Source organism: Solenopsis invicta, chromosome 4 (assembly GCF_016802725.1).
Source record: "Solenopsis invicta isolate M01_SB chromosome 4, UNIL_Sinv_3.0, whole genome shotgun sequence".
NCBI classification, from domain to species: Eukaryota; Metazoa; Arthropoda; class Insecta; order Hymenoptera; family Formicidae; genus Solenopsis; species Solenopsis invicta.
In genome coordinates, this window is record NC_052667.1 from 21882341 (window position 1) to 21894537 (window position 12197).

The following is a 12197-nucleotide window of genomic DNA, read 5'->3' on the forward strand; positions in this document are numbered from 1 at the left end:
GATTTTTTAAACTCTTACAATTTTCGAATAAGAAGTATACGAATAATCCGAGCTCAACCGGCTTTTCTACCTTGGTGCAATAACTGAGGGCTAATATTTGGAGCTCGCGAATCGGAGCGAGAATATTCCGAAAGAAGTGATTCGTGTCCGAATAAATGGGACGCGCGCGCATATTGCGATCCGCCATTTCTTCCTCGCGTAAAAATGCTTTTAAAAGTACGAATAAATGAGATGCGCGAGATGTGAAATTTCCTGATCTATGTTATTTTAATTGCTGTTTTAGCTCCTCTCTCTCTCTCTCTCTCTCTCTCTCTATCCCTCGTAATTATCCCGCGAGAGAAATTGCAGTAGACAATGTTTTGACAGACAGTACGCCGGTGATACGTCAATGAAAAAATAATCATCGTACTTTTTCTTCACGAACGAGAATAACGCGAGACGCGAAATCATTTCTGCGCAGCATTATTTACGCCATGCGCGTTTATTTGCGCAAAGCGAGAATCCCACCTTCCCAAATATTCGTTCTATTAGCAATATCGAAGCAATCGTCGAACGTAAAACACCTCATGCATCTCAAAAGCGCAATCAAAAGCAGCTCGAGGCTTTGACCGCGAACATTTGAAGTTTGAATAAACCAACGGCTACGCACCGCCAAAGGGTGTGAGGCATCTGTTTCAACACTGTCCAAGCGCTGCCCTGATTTTCCGCGCGGGGAAATATTATCGCGAGACAACGAGGGATACGCTGGGATGATCAAGTGGAAGCGCCTCTCGAGCCTCGAGAGAGACTGAATAAACGTTGCCAGGAAAACGATAGATTTGCGATCATACGGAGATGATGAAACTGCCCTTTTCGCTCGAGCATCAATTTTGCAAACGATTCGAGATGAAAGCGCGAAGTTTTGCCGCGGAAGCTCGAGAGAATAGAATGAGAAATGGTGTTGATGACTGCACGCATCGGACGTCAGCATTTCCAGTCTAGAGAACGGAAGGGGATAAGTCTAAAATTATCGAGTTTGACACGCGAATATACATGTATCGTTAAAATGGGGGGAAAAACAAGTTCTACAAGGCGCAATAAGTCAGAGGCGCTTCCAAGTCAGAAAGCTGTGTGCCAGTAAAATATTATTCGTGCTTTTTTCTAAATATAAATTATTTAAATCAATGCGAAACGTGTTACGCGAGATTCATCGTGATTAAATTTACGCTCTTGAACAAATTTTTTTATTTGCCCTGAAAGCTTCGCGCGAGAGATTAAATTTTCAGTTTTAAAATCCGACCGCCTCTCTCTCTCTCTCTCTCTCTCTCAACAAGAGATTTATGATATACTGCCAATTGCCTGTTTACTTTATTGGCCTGTTATGAAGAACGACATGCGCTATCCAATCTAATTTCAGCGCGCGTTTCGACTTCGGTTCGGCTGTCGAAATTAACGAGAATACCGCGCGTAATGCAATTTTCCGCAGGAGTGACCGTTTCGCCGTCACTTCAAAAAACGCGATTGGCATCGACGACCAAACGCGCAATTCGACTGCCAGTAAAATTCTTCCCGCCAGCATTTTACGATTGTTAATCCAGCAGCTTAAGGAAAGAAAGTGAAGGCCAACGGGGATTACCGGCGCATTCTTTTACCGAAATTATGCCGCAGTGGCGGAAGCAGAAGTCGTATATTCCACCGCATCTCGCAGTAAATCTCGTGGATTGCTCTTTGTTTCGGTTATCGCGGGGCAATGAAATATAGAAGAGTATCCATCACGATGATATATCGCGTCTTCGCCTTCGGTCTGCGAACGTTAAATACAAGCAGTGCGCACAGTGAGAGACAATGAGCTGTCGAGGTGTCACGCTCCAATTTACCGCATGGATCGATCATAAGCTGGCGAAGTGTGAGACAGCGTCTGGAAGCAGTCTCCGAAACTTGCACTCGCTCAATGGACTACCCGTGTAGTCCAGAGCAGCGCCAGCGACGGCTGCGCGAGCTGCCAAAAGCGTAAGAAACCGCTTGTTTCTTTTCTTAATAACGAACGAGAAGGAAAAATTGAGAAATCGACCGCGGCCTCAAAGAAATTGACCCTGTTTCGGCGCGAAACCGCGCGTTGACGTCATTATGCACACAGCGGAGCGTCAAAATAGGCTTTCCTGATGAGCGGCTACGTGTCCGTGTGAGGGGGGAAACTTCGTTGCATAAACAGAAAATTATGCTATTCGTCGACACCGATGCACCAAGTGACACGCATGTACAAATCGCATTATATTAATGGCGCCATCGCCGCCGCCGTAACCCGAGACTTTCTGAGTTTCTCGTGCAAATGAAGTTTTCATAAATGCCGAATACATTTCTGCTTGAAGCTCGCGCGAGCACTTTAAAGAATCCATGCGCCGAGGAGTGCTGGAACATGAGGGCTTTCAAATTACGACGGGAGTCGTATTTACGGCCCGTCCGCTTTTTTAATCCACTGAAACGCGAAAGAAGTTAAATCCCTCTGTCGCAGCGGTTTCGCGGATTTGCCTCCGGATGTTCGGCTTAGGGCTACATTCGGCCGGAAAATGACGTAAACTCGTTTCAGAAGTTCTAATGCGTTCCCACCTGTGCGCAATCCCTGTGAGCCGAATCGAGAGATCCGACGTATAAAGGTCCAATCTGATTCCGCAAAGTAATATAATAATACGCGAATACATATGCTCGCATTAAATTTCACTCTCCAAATGCACATGGACTATCCCACGTTGGATTATATTTTATATTACATACCGTTGCATTCGAAACTGGCATAATATCAAATTTCTCATCCGCGAAATAAATGATTCCCTTTTTCAAGTCAACAAGTTATTACGCTGCGATAGTGTCTCTTTAATTTTACAGACTCACAAAGTAAATAATATATAATATGTATCGGTAAAAAATTTACTTTGTAAGAGCAAAAAATATAGGAGAGAATCATCGAATATGCGTTCTATTTAAATTATTTTTTACTATATTTCTATATTTTATTAACTTGTAAGCAAACTTGGAAATTGCTTGATGTTTTAGATCCCTATTACAACAATGTTTAACCAATAACAAATCAATTTATTATAAACTTTTTTGCACGCGACAAACAATTACCTACATCGTATCTATGGATCTTTTAAATAGCATATCCTTTGAAAGCATCGAATTTATAAATTAAAATAATGAAATAACACAAGGAATCAATTAACTAATGCTCTTTTTATTAATTTATTGAATAAAACAGATCAAATATGTAATAATTAATAAAGAATGATGTAATAAAAATATCGAAATACACCTGGCTTGATATATTTTTATTCATATCAAAATTATTAATTTTATCATTTATCAGTTTTATATAAATTAAATTTTTGTCTACATTACTTACTTCATTTTATTTCATATTTTCGTCGCAAAATGTTGTTCATACTAAATAAAAATGTTGGATATAATTTAGGAAAAGCAATGCGTAATATTCAGCAGACCTCGTACTCGTACTTTAATTAAGAATTGTGCGCATTCGGTTATCATCAGTTGACTCGAAAGCCCAAAATACCCGTAGGAATATAAATGATCGTCATTTCAGAGACGATGACAACGCGTCAATACCTCGTGATGCGTCGAATGTAGTTCATGCCTACCCGTATTCCGCGATACATAGGTGTCATCTGATCACGCATGGCACGACGCAGCGGACCACGTATTGTCGCAACGGAGTTATGCAAATACCGGACGCGTATAATTTACGTGGTAGATGTCATCTCCTAACTACACAAGATCGATACACACTGCTTTACGGTATTGCCGAGGCGCACTGTACGCAAGCATAATGGCTGGCGGCGTATCACTCGGTCGTTATACGACTTTGCAAGTAAGCCACCGTGCCTTTTAAAATTTTTATTCATCCCCCCTACCCGTTTCGCTTGCTCTCCTTCTCTCTCTCTCTTTTTCCACTCCCCTCCTCGTGACAGCAAAATAAAAAATTCACGTACTTCGTAGTGCAATTTTACGCGGGAGCACGAGATGTAAAAGCAATGCGGCATTAGCGCTTCGGAGTCACAATGTCGACTTTAATACGCGCGGTTTTCCACGAGAAAGAAATGTAAAGTTTTATTCGCCGTTTAATGTAAACGCGCAACTTTCTAGTTGATGTTAAACCGAAGCCGGGAATTCCGCCGTGCCGATTTCCATCGAATTTCGAGTATGGGAAATGTATGAAGCGGGCATTATGGACTTCTGTACGAGCATTAACTCAAAGGATTTAACGTATAATTGGCAGGTGGAAGTAATTAAAGACCGCTAATTGATTGATCACTCGATCCAGTGCGCGCAAAACGCACGATTGACGCGGAAATGATCGTAATGAATCAAATGCAGCAGTTGTGGGTGTAACCAAATGTCAGCAATGACGATCGCTCTATATTCGTACCCTTTAATGACGTGCTACGTCAAAATCGAACGGTGGCGAAAATCAACCGCCGTGTTCAGGCCTGACCTGATTCTCGCCGTGAGCGCGAAACGATGTAAACGTGATGCCTGTAAAGTGCCGAAACGAGACGCCTTCCGTGAAATTTGCGCGCGGAAAGTCATCTTGCGAATTTAAGATCAATACGATGCCCCGGTAATTTTGCCCGCGCGGATCGCGTTGTAACTTATTATAGGCATTCGACAGTTATCTTTCGCCGTTTCCTGAAATTCTGTATAGCTTTCGCCGTTTCCTGAAAGTCACGAACGTCAGAAGAAGCAAGAATTGAGTTTGCTTTGAAACTCCATTTGAAGATTAATTCGCTTCCTTTCTGCGAACAGAATGAATTTGTTTGCAAAGTGTTCTAAAAAGGATATTGTATACCAGACGTATGTATTAAAAGGTACGTAGGATGCTTTAAAAAAAAAGTAAATATAAATTCAGTAACGTTAAAGTGAAAAGTATAAGTTACTTAATATAATAAAGAGAGAGTGTAGCCCTTTTACAAAATGTTAATCTTATAATTTCACTTAATTCAATCATGACACACAAAGGTATATTTATTTAACAACCGATATTACCTTTTAAACTGTGAGGAATATAAAAGCTGTAAATCCGTGTGATGAGGGTGATATATATTCTATTAAAATGTTGCGAATATTGACATCGACAAAAAAGCAGACGCAAAGGAACGTCGTATTTAGTCCGAATCAATATGCTAACATTTTTGCAAATAATTCCACGCTCGAGCACGAGACAATATCCGATACATCTAACTATTAAAACTCGGTGTTTTACAAAAATTCTGTTATATGTAAAAATAATTAATTGATTTTATTCATATATATATATATATATATATATATATATATGTGTGTGTGTGTGTGTGTGTGTGTGTGTGTGTGTGTGTGTGTGTGTGTGTGTGTGTGTAATATAAACTTGTGTGTGTAGAAATGTTGTTTCTACATATATATAAACAACATTTGAAAATAATTGATATTTACAGTAAACCTGATTTCAATGTAAATGTGACATGCAAATATCATTAGATGTTTATGCAGTCAATCAATAATTTTCTGTTTACAATCTAGCACGGTTGACACGGTTTCATGAAGATTACCAATTCTATATTTTGCGCGAAATTACTTTGTTTAATAACAATTTGTACTTTTATTCAAGAAAAATACACTCACAATGACTCAAGAAAGTGTTGAAATTTCACAACTTGTTAAAGCATGGATGAAAAGATTAAAAACACACAAAACAAATCAATTTTTATGCAGCCTTGTGCGGTGGTTGAAAAATTAATTTCGTGCGCGATTTAAGATCACTCTACTGCGGTTTATTTCTGGGAGTTTATTAGCTCCGACGTTAAATATTATGAAACGTTTGCGCCGTGGACGATCATCAAACGAAAGATTAATAATCTCATCTCCTTGGATCAATAATTCCGCAACGCTTCCGACCTACTGCACAGGATGACATTCGCTTCCGCAAATCTCTCGACATAGAAACATCGTTTGAAACGTGTAAGTTTCCAGTATCGACTCTGACTTGTTGATTTCGCGCGCAATGGTGTATTTATACAACGTCATCCGTACTTTGATGCGTACTATCGGAAACGGATATTGCTCATGGCCAGCACAAAAGTTTTAAAAATTTCAAATTTTAATACATTTAAGAAGAATCGTGGTAAATAGCGTGAAGCAAAAAGTTTTATCAAAAAAATATTATAATAAATAAAAATCACTATTAGTACAAGCTCTTTTTTTTTAAGACAAACATGAGGAAAAATGTCATTTCTCAGTCGAAGCAGATGTTGATGCTCAATAATATTTTCGTATCAATTATTAAATATATTTTTTTAATTCGATAAATCTGCGTTGTCAAACTTGAAACGCAAATAGAAGTTAAAAATAACTCAATTTAAATTTTCTTAAGATATCACCTAAGCACGTATTACGGAATTGTTCGGAGTGAATTCCAATCGAAATTATTCTGTTTCCTTTAGAAAACACAATAGAAATACAGGGAATAATTGAATAATTTCAATCAAAATCCATTCACAGCTTCCACAATACATGCCTCGAATATTCATCTCCACACACAATCAAAGAGCGAGATATTCAGAAACTTCTCAACGATAATTAATCTCTACCACAGGACACTTTTTTTTTATTTCTCACGATGGTTGCTAATGTCAGCGATTTAACGGCCGTTAAGCGATCTTTAGAATCTCGAAGCGTTAAAAATCGCGTTGCCGTCGGCGATTCCACGAGAGGGCGGTTTTATTTTTGCCTTACTGCTCTCGGGCACGGATGTGTCCAGGAAATTGTTTCCTTTCAAGGAGAGCCGACAGTTAACTCCCGCAGACCACCCGCTCCAACAATTTCACATCGCGAGAGAGAAACGCGGGCGCCGGAAATGTGGAAATTGGTCGAAACTTTAATTCCATTTCTCGCGTAATGCTCCCGATTGGGAGCCACGATCACAACGGCAGGTCACCGACGGAACCGTAATCGCATTTTGCCGCGCGGTAGCATCCTCGGACACTCGGTCGTCGCAAGAGGATCAACGACACTGAGAGGGATCAGCGAGACACGTTGCTGGCTCGCGCGAAGATGACGCGCACTTGTCGAAAGCAACTCCCGGCGATCGTAGAACGGCGAATGCGAGCTTCAAGGTGGCTTAGCTGCGGAAATCCGACGGCTGACTGGAGGATTCGCAGACGCGCGCCTTTAATTTAGAAACGCGAGACGCCCTCGACCTCGCACGCTGCAGACGGTTTATTTGTGCCGGTGGAAATTCGCGTATTGTACGTACGTGTGTATTCTTGGTACATCTTACGACTCGTGTACCTGAGGTAGAAGTACTTTCGTGTCGGACATGCGCGACATCCAGGGAGTGTCGTCACTCACCACTGCATGTAATGCTACTAGTTAATGGACGAGAATCCATGCACCCTTTCTCTCTACGGGGAAAGCCGATGGTTTAGAGAACCATCGATAGCTCGCTATCTAGTGTACGAGGAAACGCGGTTTTGTGGTTTGCAGGAAGGAGACGACGCAAGCGTCCACCACGAAACCGCTAACGACGATGAGCATTATCACATCGGAATTAACTTGCCAATTATCATAATCGAATCATCGAACTGCTAGTTCCTGTGCTTCTTCGCACATTAATATCAAGAATGTTAACTTGATCACAATTAGTTCTACGATGCATTGAGATTGGTGCTTCGTTAAAAACTGGAGAATCCAAAACATTTCATTTAAAAAGTTGAGCGTAAAATAATTAGGAAGAGACTTGTGTTGTGACGCACTTTTATAAACCCTTTTATCTTCATTTTATCTCTCTTAATTGTGCACAATTCAAAAAGAATCGTTTAAAAGAGTAATTCGTAATTGTGTTCTAAAAGTATATAGATACAGTATACAAATTGTAAATACTAATACAGTAACAAGAAATCTCATTGTTATATTAAAGAATTAGCATCGGTACGTAGTGATGACAAGAAAGAAGACAGTTCTTCATGAAATGGGAGCTGATAAGAGGCTTAATTAAATCTGAATTCGTGAGAACTTGGCAATGCACTTAATCGGATCTACTTAAGCGACACTATCGTTTCTCGAGTACAGGATCGTATAATAAAGACGAATTAAATCATTAATGCTTTGCAATTTCATCCGGGGGTTACTACCCTCGGGAGCGTGTTGCATATTTTAACGCCGGTAATCTGGCATGATTTTCTCCCACGCTCTCAAATCGGCGTATAAATCCGCGTTACTATTTAGCTACTATTTTTGGACGCATCGCGTCAACCACTGGATGGCTTTCCGCCCGTGAAAAGTCCGTAGTGCGTAATAAATCGCAGGCTTTATCGCGCTCTAAATAAAATCGTCGGGAAATAAACGCGTTTATCGAGCAGTACGCTTTCTACGACTCGTCTTCTCGCAAATTTAATAGAAGAAGAGGAAAGAGAAGCCGCGCGTTGTGACTAACTATAAAGTACATGGCAAAAGCGAGGACAATAAAAAAATATCGTTAAACGCGATAAACGCGCAACGCTCGATTTTTCACTCGATTAAAGACAAAGGATTTATTACTGCAACTGACTCACCCATGTCGTCAATTATAGGCGCCATTCGCAGCGTAACACCGACCAGGAGCAAGGACATGGCGAGCAGAAGACAAGCGGTCGCGACGATCGTCCATCGTGCACGAGGCGGGAGGTCGTCCGGATCGACGAGTTCCTCTTCCGGACAGACGGGTTCGATCTTGCGTCGTTTACGTTTGCGCTTTCTTCGCGGTCGGTGATACCTTCCCTGAGACTCGTCCACCTTCTCCGGTCCGCTCAGAGTCTCCTCCTCCTCGAGCTCGTCGGCTACGTTCAACGCCACGTAGTCGTCATCGTCGTAATGAATTTTTCTGAAAACATAAAAAAAAATCAAAGAATCAAAAGGGATTCCTCTATTCGTCAATAAAAATTTGCTCGCAACTCGTCGAGTGAGAGACGGACGATCTGAGACGGACGATCTGCTCTGAAACGACGTATGCAAAAACCGCGCGTAATAATACCGAGCTATTGTTTCCATAACGGGGGCTATTGCTATTGTTTATCGAATCGTTACTTTTGATCAATACCGTTTCGGAAATGAAATGTGCTGGTACTCCGGCTGCGTCTGACGTTTAATTTAAATTGAAAAATAACATTTTTCTTGCTCATCTCATGCAGATGTTCAAAAATAGACTTTTTCTGCTTGATCAAATTGTCTAATAATAGAAAAAACAAATGTCGAGATGAATTTACAAATTGTCAAAACAGTGTCTTCAATAAAGAGATTATTTAAATAAAAAACGACTATTTACGTCTCTTTTTACGCTATCTCGACAATGAAATTTTATATTCGCTTTCTGAATGAGAAATAGTCCGTCTCAAGCTATCGATATGGCATCATTAATTAAAATCTACATTTATTCGCACTTCGTTCGCAATCCGAGTGGCGGAATACCATTTCTGACTCTGGTACTGATTGTAAAGGCTCGAAAAAGGACGAGCGACGAACGAGTATCGATCATAGTGGTACCTGCATTGTTCGTGAAACTCAAGAAGTTGCTGTTTGCGCGGATGGCGGACTGAAAGGCCGACATTCATTGTTATGTACCGCGTACCCTCAGTCAAGACTTAGAATTAGAAATGTTATCCCATTTTAGATCAAAAGAAGAAAGTTGAACGGCACGAGAGGAATGGAAGCCTGTAGAAATCATACGCGTTTTCGCAATGCTAAGGAAAACTAGACATTTTATTTTTTTATTCGTTATTCCTTATTCATGAAATTGCCTCTGCTCTCAAGTTCATTCGTGAGTAAAAAATGATCTTTTATTTTATTAAAAATTTATTCCTCTACCTCAAATAAAATTATATTTAAATAAAATTTATATTCGTATATTACAAACAATATTTTATTTAAATTGACTTTTAATTTAAATAAAATATTATTTGGAATAAACGAATAAGCTTGTAATCAAATAAACAATTATTTTTTATTCATAAATAAAACTTTATTCTTTATTCATTATTCTTTATTTGGAAAATTGTTCCACTTTGATTTAATTATTTCAGGGTGAATTCAGGCAGTAAAAAGTATTTCTTATTACATATTGGAGTATCCTCTACGCAATGATAAAGTTTCATTTGCAATTTTTGAATTTTAATCTTTTTTGTAAATAATAATAATATACAAAAAAAATAATATAATAAAAAATAAAGTATAATGCTAACAACGAATATTAGCTACTACTATAAATAACGAATAATAATATAAATAAATAAATGATTTGAATAATAAATAATATGAATAACTAATAATGTAAATAATGATTACAATTTTATTTAAATAATAATCAAAATAAAAAAATATTTGAATAATGCTCAGCTCAGCTTAAAAACAAAACTGAAATTCAAAATTAATAAATTTTAACGAAACATAATATTATGGATAAAGATATAGGCCGCGAATAAATCTTTGTGATATTAAATATGGAAAATATTCAACAAAAAAAAATGGTTAAAAATGTATTGATAAAAATAAAGATAGTGTATGATAGAGCTATGTATAGTTTTGCTGACGTATGAAATAGGTATAGAGCACCAAACAAGGGGATGCTTGATAAATTTGCGGTAAAACTATTCAACCCGCTCTCTACTATACATTTAAACTCGGTAACGTACGGAAAAGCGGGCCAGCAATTCGATATACGTTCGCAACGACCAACGAGAAGCAGACCCTGATATCGAGCTGAACAAAGAACAATCGTTGCACTATCTACGTCACACACACGAAGGCCATCACGTGCTCTCTGAGTATAATTTTAGAAAATGCCGCTGGAATAGGACGGAAAAGTGGAAAAACGATAACCGAGGTGTCGGGGCATTGTGAAGGGGCTGGATGAAATTCGAAGTAGTGATAACAGCCGGCGGTATGGTCGGACAATGGCGATTCACGTTGATTCGCCGTATTATCGCCATTTGCACACTCCTTCCGTCGTATCTGTTGAGAGAAACTGTACTTTTCCGGAACATATAAATACACGTCTTCATCATTCTGCAGTTATGCAGCGATAAAGTTAATTCCTGAACATTTATTAATATATTATATCCAAAGTTCATCTATTAATAACGCTTAGCGAGAGGAACGCGAAAACCTTATAAATAGAAGCCACTACCTATGGTGACAGGATATTCAATTAAAAGGAAATATTCGATAAAAAAAAAGAAAAGTAAATTGATATACTATTAACTGTATCGAAAAAGACCGTATCAAGTAGTAAACGTCGATGTTGAATCAGTCGCAGTGTGACAGCTATTTTCTCGTGCAAAAAGAAAAATTTCAATTAACATTGTGACATGTCGGACAGTTATTTAATAACTGTCAACTGTACGTTATCCCGCGATCTTGCACGCATATCTAGGGCACGCTTGTCATTACGTTTAACCAAATAATAATAACCAGATAAGTACAATTTACCAGCGCAATTTAAAAATTAAAAATGTTTTATTTTTTAATAAATTTATATTAATCTTATAAATAAAATAAAATTAATTTATATTAATTTTTAAAACCTTACGTTATCATTTATCATACCTAATTAATTACGTACATTTAGCTGCTGCGATAAGAAAAAAAATATTTGTGGCAATTTATTAATAAAAAAATTATTACTAAAAGTATATATATAAACCGGTTAAGTGGTAGACCATGAGATTTCAATGCCTATCAATGTGGGTTATACATAAAAGAGGTCTTTTTCCACGTCGAGTACTTAAAAGTTATCGACTGCTCACGCCGTGTAATTTTAGAAATCGTGTCGCCAAATTAAAAATGAAAAAAAGGGAACGCGGAACAATGATGCGATGACGCCTTTACGTGAGCACTAATTGCCGCTGGCTATCTCCCCAGTTTCATTACACGGTCCAACGGTGCGCCTGTCCTTTGTCGCCCAGGTGGTTCAGCCGCCAAATCGTGTGCCGAGAGCGGCATGTGACGGAGGCGAGCAACCACGCACCACACTGACCCAGTTCCATTGGGTGTGCTGGCTCATACAGAAACCGTGCCTTTTCTCTCTCGCTTTTCACTCGTGGTCGGCCGATCGAATATGGAAGAAGGACGAGACTCGCGCGGCAATCCTCCAGGCGATCTCCCGTAAACGAGAAGACGGCGAGCGAAAGCTCGCGAGCGCG

The 12197-nt window shown here is 39.1% G+C and overlaps 1 protein-coding gene across 2 annotated transcripts in view; it reads right to left on the reverse strand.

The window, feature by feature from the left end:
* LOC105201482 (ARS-binding factor 1) overlaps positions 1-12197 on the reverse strand; it is a 29382-nt gene that overhangs the window by 13492 nt on the left and 3693 nt on the right. For both annotated transcript variants that reach the window (XM_026135323.2, XM_026135321.2), the window contains exon 3: positions 8577-8884. In XM_026135323.2, the coding sequence (XP_025991108.1) occupies positions 8577-8884 (308 nt within the window). The remainder of the gene's footprint in view (positions 1-8576; positions 8885-12197) is intronic.